Below are 20,212 nucleotides of genomic sequence, written 5' to 3'. Positions count from 1 at the left end.
TATTTTCATGGATGTTCAAATTATCTAAATTTGTTCCAAGAACAGAAAGCACAATACAACAGATATAATTAATGTAAAAGTGTGTCAAAGTATTCAACACAGATCTACATTTCTTACTAAGGCTGCGTGCCCACTATGCGTTTTTCAAACGTTTTTGCAGCGGAATTTCTGCAGCGAAAACGCTTAAAAAACGCTTGGTAATACGTGCCCCATGGTCCCCAATGATAATCCGCATGTGCTGTGCACATGCTGTGGAAATTTCCGCTGCGGATTATCATTGTGGAAAAATACGCAGCATGTCCATTAATTTTGCGGACACGCAGCAAAATTGCCGCCATTGACTTGCATTAAACCGCATATTATCCGTGTGAGCACATGTGCCCATGCGGATATCATACGGTTCAATGTGCCATCCTCCAGAGCTGGGTACTATAGTACCTGTAAAAAAAAAAGAATTTAAAATAAAAAATAAAGATTATACTTACCTTCCGATGGCCCCCGGTCTCCTCAGCGATGCGTCCGGTCTGTTGTATGGGTTGCGGTGGTGTGAGGACCTACCATGACGTCATTGAGTCATGTGACAGGTCACTCGACCACTGACGTCGGCGGTCGTGTGACCTGTCACATGACTCAATGACGTCATCACAGGTCCTTCACACCACCGCGACCCATCAGACCAGACGGAGCGGAGAAAATACTGGGGGCCATCGGAAGGCAAGCATAATCTTTATTTTTTACCATTTTTATTCTTTTTTTTTTTTTAACTAACTTGGTCACACTACTATAAATCCATGCCAGCTGCATGGATTTATATAGTGTGACCAAGTTGTCAAGCACTTTCCAAGTGATGCTAAAATCGCTTGGAAAAGCACTTGACAACCCGCATGCAGAAATGCATGTGAAGAACGCTTCACTTCCGCTTGTCCCTGGCAGGAAAAACGCATGTAAAGTCCGCATGCGTTTTTCCTGCCAGGGAGAAGGGGATAAAATATGCAGCATTTCTGCATCGTGGGCACTAAATGGCATTTAAAAACATGGTTATTGAGGACCCCCCCCCCCGTCACCTTTATATTTAACAGTTTACATTTTCTCTTTATGGCCTCATTGGGAGACTGTATGGTCAGTCATGTATACATAGCACATTACAGATCTTGCAACAAAATGGACAGGGGCTTATTAACGTGACCAAATTGAGGCTGCAGTTCCTGGTCCGAACACATCTTATGACCTGAATTAACAGCATTACAGGCATATCTGATGTGGTTAGTCCTGGTCACAAGATCAGGGGGTCAATACGAACAAGTAAATCGGGCTATGATGTGGTTATGTGACGGAGAAAAACTTGGGATCAAGGAGAAACGACATTAGCTATGGCCTCCTGGACATTTATAGAAAAAAAGGTCATATACCAAGACGCTACTAATCTGCAGGTTAATGGCACTACAATACTGTCCGCCTTACTGAAGGCTTCCAGTAGCCGCAATATCAGTACTACAGCCAGGCAGCTTTGTAATGCCACTAACCCTATATCTGCAGGTTAATAGCATTTGGGGATATGACAGGTTTCATCATTCTGAAATATTTATTCTAAAATTAAAAAGGCGAATAGACCGTTTACTGTAACATTTCAACTGCAGCAAACTTATAGGGGAGACTATGTAAAAAAAAAGAATCTATTGCTAAGAATGAGGTTCATGTATGTGGTACATGTTTTTTGCAAATTTGTTTGGCTTTTATTTAATTTATGAATTTTCACACAGGCCACTAGGGTGTTTTTTTTTTTATACACAAAACAGGGTTATAATGGTGGGCAACACCTGTATATGCCACTGATAACCCAATACAGCCATCACAATGGTCGATGTCACGGCTCTAACCTTTGCACTTAAATGCTGCATTTCAACAGATAGTGTCAAAGTCTGTTCAATGTGGCAAATGTACATGTGGATTCCCTTAAATAACAGGAAGTTGGAGCCTAAAAAAAAATCCCAGTGGCCAGTATGAATAATTGCAAGATTTCAATTTTAATATCAATTGTAATATCGGAACATAAAAATTTCCCCCAAAAAATGTATTTAACACAAACTTCATTTAAAATAATAGGTCATTTTCTAATTGCACATACCCTTCATGGGATGCACAATAGAAATGCTGTCTAATAAGAGGACGGTTATCTCTATATAAATGCATAGATCATGTGAACATGTTTGAGCACAGACTTCCCAAACCGGTTTTAGTTCCGGATAAACCCTGAGGATTTTCCTTCTTCCCCACTAAATGCAGATTCATGTTAGAATTAATCCGCAGCAACATAAAAAAGGGCTTTATTTCCAGTCCTTCAGCAGAATAAAGAAGCGGACCACAACGCACTGAATAGAAAAAAAACAAAAATCAGATACGTTTAGTGACAACGTACCGTACAATAAGAACAGAAGTCCAACAAAAAGGTAATTTACAGAATTAGAAAGTGTCAGTGAATATTGGGTCCACGTTCCAGCACTGAGAACGGCACAGATTCTTCTGGTAGCAGCGGTTCTGCTACAAATAAATAAAAGAAGCCGGCCCATACAAGACACGGGGTGGTGGCCCACAATGACCAGTACAGGGAGAAGAGTAAATGGTATTCTGCATTACAAAAAAAATGACATTTAAGTGGTTGCTATAGGTAACAGTCCCAATTTTCTTATCCATGTGAACCCTATCGTCCAGCTATGAGGAGTAAAGATGACCGGTCACCACTCCAGCTCCACCGGGTACTCCCCAGTGAGGCACGCCGTGCAGTGGCTATGAGAAGCGGGGAATGCGTCTGTGCCATTTATTCCGCTCTGCTGGTCCTTGAAATGTTTAATGCCTTCACGCACCGCAGATGTGAGGCCGTCCACGGACAGGTAAACCACACTGTTCGCACCTAAAATATAAGGCATTATAATTAGCATTTAAAATAAAGGTTAAATTAAAAAGGGGTAAGAAGCTACCCTGCTGTAAAATGGCAAGGGAGAAAAAAAGAAAAGTATATACCGATCATAATCCATCCACTGGTATAGAGTACTATGTGCTCCGCACTGGACCAGAAGCAATCTGTTCCGACCATCTGTCACCAGACCCTGCAGCCAGGTCAGTGGTGGCTATAACAGTCCTCGGTGCCGACCAACCACAGAGGGTGGGAAGGCAGAAAATTATGGCACGTATGCTCCTTGACCCCCTATGAAGAATAGCGTCACGCTAACAATTTACAAATACAGCAGAAAACCCCTTTAAACATCAAGAATTGTTCACATTACCGCAATCTAAGGCTAGTATAAAACGTGCTTACCAATATACCCTGCCAGGTCATTGAACTCCGGGCGGTTGGCAATCAGTTCTTCTTTTGTGGGAATATTAATTCCCATATAACAGGGATGTCTTATTGGTGGAGATGCCACTCTTATGTGGACCTGGAGAGGGCAAGAAAACACCGCATCAATCATTTTAGGACTTAAGCGACAAGGTGCCATAGTTTTTACATGTCTTTGGCTCAAATATACAAGTTTAGCTGCACGACATTGCTACTTTACATGTTGGACCTCCCTTGTTCGGTGGTTGTTTATTGTTCTGTCCCCTTTCGTGAGGATCTGTAAACCTCTTGGGGAATTTTTGTACTTAAATTTGGATTTAAAAAGTTCAATTTTAGTCAAAAATCATTATTTTTTTTAATCTTGGGACTGTTTGGCTTCTATAGTCTCAATGTATCACACTTAGTGATGAGTAAGGGCTCGTTACTCGAGTTTGCCGAGGGTGCTCGGGTACGCACCGATTATTGCAGGTGCTTGATTGACATGTTAGAGTCCCCACGCCCACGTTTTGCAGCTGTTAGCCACAAAACATACGGGAATTGCCTGACAAACATGGGCAATCCCTACATGTTCTGTGGCTGTAACAGCAGCAAAACATGTGGCCGCAGGCACTCTAACATATAAATCAAGCACCTGCGATACCCTCGGCAAACTCGAGTAACGAGCACTTGTGCTCATCAATCGTCACAGGTCATAGACTGTAGATGGGATAAACAATGAAATGTCAGTCGCCTAGTCCAATGGTACAGTTTGTAATCACAGATCACTGGGGTTTGTATGTGAGAAGGAAGTGGCTTTTACAATGTCGGTCTATAGAGCATCAGAACCAGGCATCATAGGATTACACTGTAAAGTCTAATCGGCTCTCGCACAAACCCCAGTGTGAACAGGCAAGTCGGAGTAGTCAGTGGGGGTTGCAGGTGCACATCTAGAGCAATGGGTAAGCAGTGATTTGCTTTGGATCTATTGCTTGTTACTTTCCCACACAGTTAGCCATCTGCCTTCCTCTTGTTGGGCACATGGCATTTATGGAACACTTGGTCTACTCACTTGACATTGATCCATACTGTATGTACTCTCACTCACATCATGCCATTCATATGTTTGAACTACTTTGGGATGTAGGTTTTATCATCTCCTATTCTAATCACGCTGCCCCTCTATATATTATGTGTCTAATGTGTACCTGATATTTATACTTTTGTCTTCACCCTTAGCGGATTTTAATATGTTTGTATTGTATAACTTTTTCATTGAATAAATTTACTCAATCTATTCTAAATGGTGGCTTTAATTACTCCACATTCATTAGGAAGTTAAGTTGGAATAGTTGTCATACGACTCAGTAGAGGACCAGAGACGCGAAAAACCTGGGAAGATGGCAATCAGCAAGTATATGATTGAACTTACAGAAGACATTTACAGTGGTCTAGCAAATTACAGGCATAAAAATTTGTGTTTTTTTTTTTTTTTTTTTTAAAAAGCCCCACTGAAGTCCATATTATTTATGTAATTGTCCAGAAAAAGAGCATGGTGTAGAGCAGGGGCCTCAAACACGCGGCCCATGGGCCGCATGCTGCCCCTCCGGCTCCTTCTTGCGGCCCGCAGGCACAGACCCCTTAACGATCGCAGCTCTCTCCAGCAGCCGCCATCAGCGCTGTAATGCAGTGTATTGCCGCGCAGAGACCGGCTCTCCGCACAGCAATACCAGTGTCAGCCGCCGGCCTATCAGAGGCCAGCAGCTGACGTCAGCGTCCCAGCGCAGCGGCGTATGACGTCACTGCCATGCGCAGATGTCAGCTGCTGGCCTCTGATAGGCCAGCGGCTGGCACTGGTATTGCTGTGCAGAGCCGGTCTCTGCGCAACAATACACTGCATTACAGCGCTGGAGAGAGCCGCGATTGTTACGGGGTCTGTGCCTACGGTCCACAGGTGCAGAAAGGACGCCGAGGGAACGGAGGACAGGTGAGAATTTTTTTATTTTTTCTCTGTCATGTGAAATACAGCACTGGGGGAGGGGGACCCTGTGCGCAGTATTGAGGGGAGGGCGACCCGGAGGGGAGACCATGTCTGCAAGATGGGCGACCCGGAGGGGAGACCATGTCTGCAAGATGGGCGACCCGGAGGGGGGACCATGTCTGCAAGATGGGCGACCCGGAGGGGGGACCATGTCTGCAAGATGGGCGACCCGGAGGGGAGACCATGTCTGCAAGATGGGCGACCCGGAGGGGAGACCATGTCTGCAAGATGAGGACCAGTTCAAAAGGTGTACAGAAAATAAAATGGTATCACTAAAAATGTCACTTTGTCATGCAAATAATGCGGCCCCCCAAATTAAATGTTTTTCCATGTGCGGCCCATATGCCCAGCTGAGTTTGAGACCCCTGGTGTAGAGTATATCTATTCAATTAGATTGCAGACAAAGTATCTTTACTATAGAGAGCTCATCTTACAACATATTCTAAGCACAAAAACACACTGGAGATAAATGACAGGTGGCACAAAGCGGAAAAGCTTCATAGAAAGTATAAAATCAGCCATGCTATCTCACAAACCTCCTTAGCACCAGAATCCTTCAGCAGCTTAATAATTGGAGAAATGGTGTTTCCTCGCACAATGGAGTCATCAATCAGCACTATTCTTTTGCCAATAAAGTTGTCAGACAGGACTCCAAACTTTTTGGCCACGCCAAGCTGCCGTAACCTCATATTGGGCTGAATAAAGGTTCGACCGACATAACGATTTTTGCAGAGCACTTCCACATACTGAATACCGCACTAAAAAGGGACAAGAAGAATATTAGCTATAAGTATGAAACTTATGGACAATAATTGAAGTTTTGAATGAGAGCTTACCTTCTCTGCATAGCCCAGGGCTGCGGGGGTTGCAGATTCTGGCACGGTGCTGACCAAATCTGCCTCTACTGGGGCTTCAAGAGCCAACTGTTGACCACATCGTCTTCTGACCGAATACACCATTTGTCCTTTGAAGAAAAAGGACCCATTAAGGTCTAGAACTTGGCAGCTGAAGATTAAACACTTCTGTGCAAATTTAATCCACTGCCTATTTTGGCTTTAAAGAGGTTGTCCACTACACGGACAACCTCTTTTGAATCCCTATGTTTTGACTCTGTAAAATAACACCCCCTTTCTAGTATCATTCCAGGATTGTCAGCACCGACTCTCCCAGGAATCGCCTAACAGTCATGTCACGAGCTCCCTGCGGCTAATCAACGTTGGCTTCAATCTCCTCTCCTACGGACATAACTGACATCCGGAGGAATTGAGAGCTGCGTGGCTGCTCTCACTTCTTCCGGATGTCTTGATTTGTCCAAAGGACGGAAGAGTGAAGCCAGAGGTGATTGGCCACAGTGACTGTCTGACATAATGTCACACGATCACCGGGAGAGCCAGTCCCGACACTGCTGAAAAGGCGCCGGAGTTGACAACCATGAAATGAAGTCACCTAGCAGGTTCCACCACCTAAGTGAGGACCATCCTTAATTCAAAGATCAGAAACGTCTTTTTGCATTTTGGGTCCTTTCAGTATTACTTTTAGGATACGCTCAACAAAAATGATTTGATTTAATGAACAGAAACTTGTGGATTAAATACAAGATTGGATTACATCATAGTATGAATAATGGTAAAATAGATCATGCATGAAACCACTTTGCTGGGTATTTATACCAAGGGCAAAGCAAAAAAAAAAAAAAAAAAAATACCTTCAAAGATGGAGTCTGGCCGCGCAAAGTAAACATACTCAAAAATACAGAAGGCAGATGGATCTCTCTCACGATATCTGTGTACTATATCCAAAGTCTGTACTCCGGCACGAGAGATTTTCACTATTTCCCCGGGTAGGACTTCACGGTAGTATCTACAAATGCACAAGGAGAGAAACATACATATCACAAAAGCCTACATATACCAACAAAACAGACCTTGCGTAAAGTTATAAAACAGTTCAGACAGGATGAAATTACAGCAAGTGCGGCATTAAAAGGGCATTCCCAAAATAAAGCAGTTATGGCATATCCTGTCCAATAACATGCAGGTCCAACCCAAGTGGAAAGCGAGCCCCTAGTCTCACAGTCATATCCAGCTGACACGTGGCGGTCTTCGTAACTTCCATTGAAATGAAAGCAGCTCATCGGTACAGTGAATGCCCCACAAGGAAAGTCCCTCCTTTAAAACCTACAACTGGCTTATAGGATTTCTGTAGGATAAGCCATAAACGTCTGTGTTGAACATACCCCTTTAAAAGCAAGGTTAGCAGTCAGCACTGCATACACACCAATACTTACTCAGCACCAATGGAGAGAAAGCTGCAGGATTCAGAAGACACCACCCATCCCTCCGTCTCTGATCGGTTCTTCTCTACATAAAACAAAAAATATTACAAAAATGAATTACTTGTCCAGAAGTTCATTGGGGATGTGTCAATACACTACAAATACATACACACGCCTCAAAGCACAACCAGGCTAATTTACATGGCTTCAAAGACTGATTTCTCTCACATCTGATAAATTCTGAAATTTTTTTGTACTAGGACCGATTGATGACTTACCCACAGGATACATGTCGGTCCGACACCCTCACTGATCAGATGTTATTTGAGCTGGCCAAACCCAAATACCTTAAATAAAGCAGCAAAGCGCGGCTTCATTCCATGTGTGTCACCCCCTACTGGATATTGCAGAACGGATCCTATTCAAAAAGGTAGCAGCCATTAAGCAGTATCCGGCAGCGGGTGCTACACACTGAATGGAGCCGCGCTCTCGGTTTCCATCCAGAAGCCGCAAGAGCAAATAACAGCTGATCAGTGTAGGTGCTGGGTGTCGGACCCCCACCTATGTGATGATGATGACAGCCACTTTAACCATTTTAGAACTATAGTTGGCAATATGAGAAGGAAGAGGAGGGGAGGGGGGGAGACGACATTTAAACTAAGAATGTAAAAACACTTGTTCATGTACCTCAAACGCTGCAGTATATTATGACATGAGCAGAACAGGGAGATATTTTCATGGTCAGAGTTGCACAATGCACTTTGCTATTGGTAGAAGGGGTTTGTTTTAGGGATTTACTATCTTATCTTCTCTGCTGACTCATTGTGAATACATTGTGGAAAAGGTTATAAAAAAAATAAATAAAATAAAACATACATCTGAGCAAAAATGTAGGCAATACAATAAAGAAAGTTTCTGTAAAGCCCCCGTCTCACATAGCGAGATCGCTAGCGAGATCGCTGCTGTGTCACGGTTTTGGTGACTCACCAGCGACCTCACCAGCAATGTCGCTATGTGTGACACTTTTCAGCGATCAGGCCCCTGCTGTGAGGTCGCTGATCGCTGCAAAGTGTCCTGGACCATTTTTTGGTCGTTGCTCTCCCGCTGGTCAGCACACAACGCTGTGTGTGACCAGCGGGAGCAGCGATCAGGCTGGTAACCATGATAAACATCGGGTTACTAGGGGCACACGCGCACTTAGTAACCCGCTGTTTATCATGGTTACGAGCCTGCTAAAGTGAGCGGTAACCTCCCGCTCACCGTAGCAGAGTGGTAACCATGATAAACAGCGGGTTACTAGGAGCACGTGTGCCCCTAGTAACCCGATGTTTATCATGGTTACCAGCCTGCTCCTGCTTCAGCAGGCTGGTAACCAGGAGCAGGACATCGTGGAAAGATTCTTTCCACGATGTTGCTGCTCCCCTGATCGTTGGTGAGCCTGCCTGTTTGACATCTCACCAGCGATCACATAGCGACGCAGCAACGATCCCTGACAGGTCGTATCGTTGTCGGGATCGTTGCAGCGTCGCTAAGTGTGACAGGGCCTTAACCTGGGCTGCGCCGATTTGTCAAAATTTTGGCACAAATGTGGCCACTGCCTACATGCTTCTTCAGCATATGTGCCAACTCGCTAGGAAACTCCAGAAAAAGAGAAGATCTTCTGGATGAGCAGGAAAGTCTCTGAAGGCACTGACGCAAAAAAAAACAAAAAAAACACCCCAATGCCGACAGATTCCAAAAAAGAATAGCCAAGCACACATTACCTGACTCCGTATCCGGAAGCAGAGGGACGAAGAACAGGGAGTAGCTGGACATCTGGCACGAGGATAGTAGATGGGTAGTTTACTATTCGGGCTGAGGTATGGTGGGGCGCGATGGGGGGGGGGTTGGAGTTGTACAATTTTTTTTTGGTGGAAAATCTCTAATGTCCCATCTCAAAAGTTTCCGAGAAACCTGCTTCTGCACAAGATGAGCTATAGAGCCAAACTCCCTATAGGGTTCTATAAACCTTGTCTTGCTGGAGTAATATGGGTGCTGATATTCAACTTCCTAAGTCTACTACACATAAGCGGATTAGGCAGCCATGTAATACGCACACACATACATGACTGCTTCGCCCCCCAGAACTGCCTCCGCTTCTTTCCTACAGACTTCACTTTGATGCCATAAGTCTCAAATTTTTCATCCAAATTAACAGGGATTGCTTTTCTACCTAAGGATAGATTCCAGGTGATAGCAGTGGCTACACTAGAAGTACCTCTATCTTCACTGGTCACAGGGATGAGCCGTCCAATGCAAAGGGGACGATTGCCGTACGGATCACGTACAGCATAGATATCCCCATTGTGCATGATGAGCAGGGAGTACGAAGTCGGAGTCTCATTCATCAAGTTTCTTATTCTATAGGAGAAATAAAGAGTTAGTGGAGCGGTCACATTGGTTGCCAGTAATGTCGTATGCGTCTTACATTCTTCACAGTCCAGGGGAAAGCACATGATGGAAATATCTCATATTCTGTTGGATAAAAAACATTATGTAGGAGACTTCCTAGGGGTGAATTATAGACATCGGAATAAACCATGTATGCATGTCCCACATTATTACATAAAGACTTTATAAATACGTTGCATTACTTTTTATATGCTGATCCAGAATTAGTATCAGTAATAGGTGCCAGAGCCGCGGTCCAAATGTCTACATAGAATTTCCTACACAGATTTGCGTTCGGCATTATTAGGCCATGTTCCCACATGCAAAGAGGATTCCTGCCCCCACGCGGCTGCAGTTTACCCCCCCACACATTCTCTGCAAGAGTCTGTACCATAATAAGCAATATTAATATGCTCAGATTGTTACATTTTTGGTGCAACATTTACTTTTATGCAATTGGGATTCTGTATTTAAAGGCAATCGATCAGCAGGATCAGCCCTCCTAAGCAAGTCAGGAGGTGAGACAGGCAAGCTCACATTCTCAACCGCTCCAAAACGATGCCTCCTTCTAACAACGCAATATATTATATAAATGTTGTCCATTAGGAGTAGTTATGAGGAACTACAGACCCAGACTGCAAAGCACTACTTTACCGTGCCACCCAATCAGCGGAGTGATCTTCTTCCATAGGCGGCGTGAAGGCCAGGAGCTGTGTGATCAGTTCACTGTCCGAGCTGGTGGACAGACCTATGCCGTGCCGCATCAACTGTGGAGAAGCACAAAGTCACATCATGCTATATCCGTGTAATACACAGCACTCATCTTGGTTTTAAAGAGAATATGGGGACAATTACTTACATACTAGAAACCCTGAAATAAAGCAATAGGTCCGGCTCACAGCACAACATAATTATAAAACCAACAGCAGTACAGAGGATTGTTATATACAAGTCTACACAACATTTATAGACGTCGGTGTTTCAGAAGAACAGAGATAACAGACAGATCACCAGGTTTACGGCTCAGTAAAAGTACATCCTTACAGCGACTAGCTGTCACATTGCTGGGAATCATTCTTGCCACTGAAAAACATATACATGGGGGAAGAAAAAAAAAAAAAAAAAAAGAATAAAGTCATTTTTAATTGATCACAAACTTAAAGGGGTATTCCCATCTCCAAGATCCTATCCCAATATGTAGTAGGAGTAATATTAGCAAATATCTCCAATTAGAAATGTAGTGTATTTTTTCTGATTTGCTATCTCTTTCCTCATGTGCAGGCATCGCAGGACCTTGGGTATCCATGGTTACGTCCACTGATAGTCACAGTTAGCTAGTTGCTAGTGGTCGTAACCATGGATACCTAAGGTCCTGCGATACCTGCACATGAGATGAGAGATAGTGAATCAAAAATACTATATTACATTTTTAATTGGAGATATTTGCTATTATTATTACACCTACAATATATTGGGATAGGATCTTGGAGATGGGAATACCCCTTTAAGTATGGTTTTAGATCTACATAGGTACAGACCACAAACCACCCTGAGTACAGTCTGCTCCTGCAGTTGTGTGTTCTACACGTCAATGTGACTTGTCTTGCACTGCCTGTAGGTCAGGAAGCCCGTACAGACACGAGGAAAGTTCTCAACACCCTCCCCATCATATGTGTATGGGGGTCTGCCCGCCTCACATGCATTTTTATCAGCTACAGAGCGGTCATGAATCCACACTAAATGCCCTCATATGCCTTTTTTCTGAAAAAGCATTTTTCATTTCATATATGCAAAACACGTGGCCGCCAAGGTTAATCACCATGGTCGTCATGAAGAATCTTAATCAGCCATTAGTTCTGCACCAGAATATATCACCACCGGACAGAAGTGACAACCCCCCACATCCGTAACGCTGCAGTACAGGAAGACCTAACGGACTGATCAAAAGTAACAAGTATTCGTCCAGCCACACTCAAATCGCTCATCTGGAAGTCACATTGTGTCCACGGATCAGATCATTCTTAATGACGTTTCCAAAGTTGACATAACATATTAAACAATGGTATCATTCGTATAGGGGAGTGGGCTGTGATAAGGTTGGGGCTACACAGCCACTTTGGTTTCTACAGGTTGTGCAGTCAGATTGTCGTTTGTGCACCCGCATTATGTAGTAGCAGCAAAGTAAAAGAACGTCACAAAAAAATGTAACTGGTTTCAACTTGTTCATTGTCGTAACTTTTCAGGGCACAATGAAACTTCATAACTTGCCTTCTGCTAACGTGTAGTAGCGAAAATAGCGATCTTTGGCAACACGATTTGAGTCATAGCAATGGTCTTCATGTAGACCCAGCCTAAAGGGAGAAACCCACCTCTTAAAAAAAAAAAAAGGATGGCAGATCTCCAGTGCTGGAGAGAGAACCCCTTTAAGGTTAGACCATCAATGTTTGATATGTAGTTGTCTTAGCACTGTGACCCCTGCTGATCAGCACCCATGAATGACTGAGCTACAGAACCAGGAAAAGCCACCACTATTGACAAGACTGTGCAAGTACTGAAGGGTATGTAATGCTCGCAGCCCCTATAATAAGCTAACTTACACCTCTTTACCCCGAGATCATTGTCAGAGACCTAGAGGACCCCTTTAAACAGAGTTAAAAGAAAGACCTCAAGCATTTCCTGAAGCATTGTCCTTTACCAGAAGCAACTTAGACTACACGTTAGTGTATTCCGAGAAATTAATTACATCTGTATTGGAGTTTATCGAAGTTGTTAGATAAGACACGTTATTTTCAAGGTCTACCAAGACTTTCTCCATGGTTTATGGCAGATCGTTAAGAATTATGTGATAAGGAAATAACTCTATGGACATTCAACATAAGGATGAATCTGGTGCTAATCGTTTGAGACAGATATTGTATTTGGACCTGCCTAGAGACGTGTGCATCAAATGCTAAACTATATTTACTATGCTTACTTATATAGTGCCATTAACTGCACATCACTTTACAGATATGTTCGTCGCTCTCCCCATCGATATGTCTTTGGAGTGTGGAAAGAAACTGGAATACCCAAACATGGGGAGAACATACAAACTCCTTGCAGATGTTGTCCTTGGTGGGATTTGAACCCAGAACCCCTGCGCTGCAAGCCTGCAGTGCTAACCACTGAGCCACCGTGTTGCCCTATGCACAAAAATGTGGTAGGACATGCCAAATCTATGAAAATGGTCACTGATAAATTAAGCAGTCTGAAGATATGACAACTTTAATTTTTTTGTTCCTCCCCACATCCCTATTTTTTGACAATTAATGTTCCAAGATACATTTTTCTTAAATGTTTCTTTCATGTAACCATTTTTCTTTAAGAGGACTTTTTTCCGCATAAGCTGAAGATTTTATTTGTATCATTTTAGTGAGCATACAACATCTTAATCTTTATAGTGGGAGGTGGGAATGAACCTACAAAAATGTTTTTACAGCAGATGCTGGTCCTGAGAGGGGACACAAATTTGTGATCCTTTGCATAATGCACTACTAATGTAGTTCAGTGTATTGCATCTATCAGTACTTTACAGGCAGGCAGAATATTAGACCCACAGAGCACTCCTCCTCCTCCTCCCATCAACATTTGTATCCTCTTAATACATTGCGACCATCATATTATACAGCACTGTGTACTTACAATTGCTCATTTTGCCTTTCTACCCAGATAATTCTTCTCTTTTCCATTAGGTCTATGACATTATGTATTTAAAAATTGACTAGCTGAATCCTTCTAAGCTCTATGTAGAAACAGGAGGTCAAATTTCCTTGCATGAGTTCTAAGTCACTGCAAAAGTCCATAGCAGGGTGGAGGAGGGAGCAGCTGGGTCAGGAGTTGAATAGGGGAATGATAAATGCAGGGACAAGAGACTTCCTGTTTCTACATAGAGCAGAGAAAATAGAAGAATTAGCTGGGTAGAAAGGCAAAATGAGCACTTGTAAGTACACAGTACCATATAATATGATGACTGCAATATATTAAGAGGATTAAAGCTTTGATGGGAGGAGGAGGAGTGCCTCTTTAATTGGCCTTCAGGCCTGCTGTGCACAGAAGCCTATGTCAGGTCTCTGGTTACCATAGCAACCCATTGGCACCCTGTGATTGTGCTGACAGACACTTTATAGGTGCCGTGCAAGCATTATACATGTATGGGGGCTCACATTACCTTAAAGAGGTTGTTCACTACTTTTACATTTATGACCTATCCTTAGGATAGGTCATCAATGTCTGATTGGCCGGGGTCCGACACCTGGCAAAGGCCGATCAGCTCTGATCAGTGGCTGCCGCTGGCCGGAAGTGCTCACTTGCTGAGCTGCTCCATCTATTTATAGTGGCAGCCGCAGGGTACTGCACAATGCCTACTATTGATCTGAATAGGAGGCGGATATGCAGCATCAAGCCTCGGCCACTACAAGTAGAAGGAGCAGCTCGGCAAGTGAGCACTTCCGGCCAGCGGCTGCAGACACCAGCTAATGGGTGGGGGTGCCAGGTGTCGGACCCCGACCAATCCGACATTAATGACCTATCCCAAGGATAGGCTATCAATGTAAAAGTAGTGGACAACCTCTTTAAACCTTTACCATCTTACCTTTCTCTTGAGCCGGCCAGCATTTACTAGCTCCCCGTTATGGGCTACTGCGATCTTTCCATGTAGCGTCTCAACCACAAATGGCTGGCAGTTTTCTAGAGCTGAATTTCCAGACGTAGAATATCTTGTGTGGCCAATCCCCAAATTGCTCATGTTCAGCTTCTTCAGGCTCTCCTCACTGAACACATGGTTGACAAGACCCATGCCCTGAAGGGAGGAGAATAAAGAATTTTACTCAGGATTAGTCACCCACAAGTATTCCCAAAAGTTTAGTGTGAAGTGTGGCTTATTAATCAGCTGGACCATGAGAAATGGGACTAATGGTCCTACAAAGGTTGGGAAATGTCCTGGCAAGTGCCGCAAGCAGGAACATTGACAGCACACGTTCAGCTCGTACAGCCGCTGTCCTAATGAAGGCGGGGACTATGACACCAGCGCTGATTGGGGGCCGGGCACCATGTGTCATAACTACTGCACGAGAGCCCCGCGAGTGCTGACACCACTGGAGCGGCGCCGGCACGGGAGGACAGTATAAGCTTCTTTATTTTATTGGGACCAAGCGACTCCTTTAATGGCCTATCATAAGTAGAAGTCAAAAATATCAGATCAATGAAATCTGGCAAATCTTACCTTGTGTGCTTTATAAGTCGGCACAGCGCCTCCGTCACTAGTCACAATGCCAGCACTTTCTTGTCCCCTGGTGGAAATTAAAATTGGTCTTAGGCCTCATCCACAACTTGTGTTACAACATAATCTGTATCTATCTCGAGGCCAATGATACTGCAATCACATGTATTTCCCGTTATACAGGAGTAACATTCTTCTTAAGTTCAGTCTACATTCACCATCTCATAGGATACACACAGCCAGCAATGGCAGGTCGTCTCACCAGCAAGCATCGCTGTAGCTTTGGGCTCAGAGATATTAGCTTGTAAAGGGAGTGTTCACCTAACCCCAGTAATGGTCAGATCAAGGCTTTACCAAGTGTCCTGGCTGGGGCATAAAGAGCAATATGATGGGGAACATTGTGCAGCATAGCCGTCTGCAGATCATCGCAGAGCGTCCCTCCTATTTATGTTTTTCATCATGGCCCATTGTTAGACCAAAGGTAAAATTGCTTGTGAATTTTCTAATACTTTTGTTGAGCTTTGTTATTATTTTTCATGAGTTTATGGGTTTAATTCAGATTTACTATTCTAATAAATACATTTTAGTTAATAGCAAAATTATTTTAGCATTCACCTGGTTGTTATTTACTTTTGAGTTTAAAGGGAACCCTGTTAGCCAACGTGTGCTGCCCCAACCACAGGCAGCATGAATCCGTCTGGCTACATTATTGCAGACATACATGTTGCAAAAGCCAGCCGATGACTACGCGTCTCAGGTGACTGGTCTGGGATGTAGATCCCTGGCAGCTTCTCCCCACCCTGATCCCATAGAACTGACACACAAATGTATACAAAACACATAGGGAGAGACCTGTCAATCATGGGGTAACAGGGCGGGGACAAGCTGCCGGGGACTTTCCATGTGAGAAGTACAGCTCATATAAATACGCTTTCTCTGAAATGCCGCAGCATATCAGGCTGCAAAAACACAACTAGTGTCTTGATTCATGCTGCCTGTGGTTCGGGCAGGACGAGTTAGCTGAAAGTTTCCATTTAAGTCAGTATAATCTATAATCCCATTGAAGGAGCGACCTATCCCAAGAAGCCATATGTTGACACTAGTTAATATTAGTTGTGCAGTAATGTCTGCTGTATTCATAGAAGCCTACCAGGTATGGAGCAGATGGAGGGGGAAGAAATATGAACTGGTATGACCTCTCGAACAAGTGAAAAATAATATGTCCTAACATGCCCTCCTAGCCCACACGCTGCAGGTCACCAAGTCTGAAGAAGTCCTCAAGGCCAGCGACTTATCATGGACTCTCAGTGTACCAGGAATTCACATTGATCAAGCCCAGCAGTCAGTGATTTATAGCCACATACCATGGCTCATCTAGAACCAGTTCAATTACTGTATAGTAAGAAGTCCTCCAGCTCACAATGAGGGAGAGGCATCAATAATGGGCCAAAAAGGAAAGAAGGGTCACCTACGGCAACCAAAGAGGTAGGGACCTACATTTTTCAAAGGGCCAAGGGCCCAATGACTCCATTCCTCAAATCTTTCTTCAAAACCTGAATTTCCAGGACCTCTTGAAACAACTTCCATAGCCTTCAAAAGAGACCTCCTGCTCACTGCCACCTATGCTTACATGCAATGGTATACAGGACTCTTGACCAATTGAGGCAGAATTCAGTCTACAGGGAACGTAAGTTTAAAGGGAACCTGTCAGAAAGTTTTATCCCACCTCAACCCATAACTGTTTATATGATCATGTAGGGAATGCAAAGATAAATGCAGTTACCTTTCTATTTGACGACCATTGCTTTATTTCAGGGAAATGCAAGATGCTCTAGTCATACAAATGAAGCATTAGGTACTCCATCCCATTTACATCCTTACTTTTTTCTATTTTACTTTGTTTCATTTTTTTTAGCCTTCTGGGTATAGTTTTCCTCATTCAGATGTTTTATCCCAACTAATTGTGACTTTTCAAAAACGTTGCAAAATATTTGTACAGTTGTATTCTAGAACCTGACTGGAGTATAATATATGTGTCTAGTTTTATTTTTATGCAGTTAGACACATTTTACAAGATCACGCGACTTTTTAGTGTAAAAAAAAAAAAAGCAACTCTGATCTCTGATTTTACACAAAATTCATTAACCCATCAGCACTATTTGGAGGAATTTGGTACAGAAAATAGAAATTAAAAAAGGTGACAAAAAAAACAAAACCACAAAAAACACAGTGAATAAGGGCTACAGGGCACAAAGAAGCACCAAAATTTTAGCACAAAGTAAACCAACTTAAACTAGACAAATGTAGCATACAGAATCAACCACTTTCATAAATTTGTCACGTTTTGAGACCATATACATTAGACCGTAAAGCTCACTATGACTTATTTTCATAAATCAAAAGGAGGTCTTTACAACCACTAACCCTTCTGACTAAGAAATGATGATCCCGAGCAGAGGACTCCCCTAAAATAAAGGATTTCCATAACAAGACAATCTCTTTACCACCAGTCTCCCTCGCATGCGGCGCTCACAATCTAATTTCCCCATCTAAAACACAGGGACATTAGGGGCTAATTCATGGGAAGCCATTTTACCTGCCAGTATTCACAAAGAGAGAACATGGAAACTCCATACAGTGCTGCTGGCTACCTGTGCTAACCACTGAGCCACCACTGATGTCTACTGCCGACATTTCTGGTTTTACTAGTACTAGATTACGGCACAACTTCTGCTAACTTCATAAACGCCAACTTATTACTCCATAGTAAGGTCACATTACACTGTGGAGATCTGTTCTTTTCTACCTGCAGGATTCCTCCTCTGCCCCAAAGATCATACGGATTTATTCGTGCGCCAGATTGACAAATAAGGCTTTGTTCACATGCAGCATTTTCTTATGCAAACAAGCTGCGTTTTACAGTTCCAGCAAAAGCTATGAGTTTTCAGAAATCTCACGCGCATTTTTCCACCCATAGAAAGTAGCGAGTGTAAAAACGCAGCAAACACATTTTTTGTTGAATAAACTATTACTGTAGGTAAATCGTAACCGGCACCAAAACCTACATTTTAAACACTGTTTAACTGCAAAAAAAAAGTGGCAAAAATGCTTCATGTGAACATGACCTAGCCCTATAAAAGTATTTACAAAGTTTAGCAGACCAGCAGATAAAGGGGTAAAACACCAGTTTGTAAATAGATGGAGCCCCCTCCCCCCAGTGGTCCTGTCTTCTGCCCTCATTTATACCTTCTCTGAAATTCTGACCAAGGCTCCTTCTAATTCTGGGAGACCATGTGACTGGCCCAGTCAGCTCCTTGTTTGTCACAGTAGGTGGTCAACATATTGGAAGGGAGCACTGTAACCTGATACCTCCAAAATAAGTACAAATGGCCCCTGCAGGTATAAGACCATCAGATGAGGAAGGCACACAGTCCGCAGTATGGCCGCAGACACGGCCGGGCCAGCGCTGGCCACCGTTAGGACTCGGAAATTTTCCTGGCACCACGACCAGTTCTGTGCAGTGAGGACTGACCGACCCTGGGGCCATTGTCTCTACAGGACCAAGAAGAGGCAATGGATGCGTTGGGGGTTCTAGCCAGGACTCCTGCTCTGCTCAATGGTCATAAATAATCAGGATGGGTAACTGAAGGTCAAACTAGAAAGCCTTTTCCATCAGAAACATTGTGCAACCTGCAGAATTTGGGGGTTTTATTGGCTGTCAAAGGGTGAGGGTCAAAGGTCACGACCAGTCCTGCAGAGAACGGAAAAGTCCTAACGTTTTAGGACGAGCCGCTGACAGTTGTATAAAGTTCTCTCCATTATTTCATAACTTGCATGATAACAGATCTGTAGGGCAAATGTTAACACTTTCATCACCACTAAAGTAGCAGAGAAAAAGTCCCATAAAGGACAATGCAAAGCCAATTATTGGGGCAGAGCTTGTCCCCACCATCAGGCATCACTAACAATGGGGGGCGCCCAACTGATGCCCCCCATGGTCCAGCTAACCCAGCTGGAAATACACCGGATTACTGATGGTGGAAACTACTGCAGAAAGCGGATCTATCACAGTATAATCACAAGGAGCCCTTAGGACCCCATAAACACCCCCCACACACACACACTCCCCAAAAACAGGAGAAAACGCTTCCAACAAGGTACAGTCAGTGATCGGGGGGCACGGACACACAGCACCGGCTCCTCTGCAGAAGCAGCACCGGCATCACGTGCTCCAGAGCCGCACGCCCGCCCGACCACCCTGCGCCCCCCACATCCCCCAATTACCTATGCTGCAAGCCCACTAGCCCCAGCGTGATGACATGCGGCACGTCCAGCTGTGTGGGCCAGTCCCCGGCGGCGAGGCAGCCGAACACCCCGCACTCCTCCCGGATCCCCAGCTCCTCCAGCTCCATGGTGAGCACACGTGGAGTCCGCGCAGCAGCAAACACTTCCTGGGCGAGGTGATAAGGGGGGCGGACCGGTGGAGATGTACGGAGCGCGGCGGACTGCACCCCGGGGCTGCGGGACTAGGGGGGAGACAGAGAACCGCGGCCACACCGGGAGCGCTCACGGCAGCAGTGTACAGTGCACGGAGGCCATGTGGGAGGAGGGGCGGGGCTATCAGGAGTAGGAGGGACAAGGGCGGGGCTGTGAGTGCGGCCAGTGATGGAGGAGGGGGCGGGGCTGTGAGTGCGGCCAGTGATGGAGGAGGGGGCGGGGCTGTGAGTGCGGCCAGTGATGGAGGAGGGGGCGGGGCTGTGAGTGCGGCCAGTGATGGAGGAGGGGGCGGGGCTGTGAGTGCGGCCAGTGATGGAGGAGGGGGCGGGGCTGTGAGTGCGGCCAGCGATGGAGGAGGGGGCGGGACTGTGAGTGCGGCCAGTGATGGAGGAGGGGGCGGGG

General features: G+C 44.5%; 1 protein-coding gene across 1 annotated transcript; it reads right to left on the bottom strand.

Annotated features, from left to right (window-relative positions):
• Positions 1-2,308: 2,308 nt before the first annotated feature.
• Positions 2,309-19,963, bottom strand: PPAT (phosphoribosyl pyrophosphate amidotransferase). The gene is made up of 11 exons (XM_073645438.1): positions 19,598-19,963; positions 15,317-15,383; positions 14,687-14,893; positions 10,711-10,823; positions 9,884-10,026; positions 7,639-7,711; positions 7,057-7,211; positions 6,188-6,315; positions 5,888-6,109; positions 3,314-3,434; positions 2,309-2,908 (listed from the first exon to the last, which is right to left on the bottom strand). Exons 1-11 carry the CDS (start codon positions 19,723-19,725, stop codon positions 2,733-2,735), a joined length of 1,533 nt encoding a protein of 510 aa, XP_073501539.1. The 5' UTR covers positions 19,726-19,963; the 3' UTR covers positions 2,309-2,732.
• Positions 19,964-20,212: the final 249 nt, after the last annotated feature.

Source organism: Phyllobates terribilis, unplaced genomic scaffold (assembly GCF_046119375.1).
Source record: "Phyllobates terribilis strain yellow unplaced genomic scaffold, ASM4611937v1 Scaffold_1__5_contigs__length_1240528914, whole genome shotgun sequence".
In the NCBI taxonomy this organism is placed as follows: domain Eukaryota; kingdom Metazoa; phylum Chordata; class Amphibia; order Anura; family Dendrobatidae; genus Phyllobates; species Phyllobates terribilis.
Note: the sequence above shows the minus strand (reverse complement) of the source record. Positions and strands in the feature narration are given on the sequence as shown.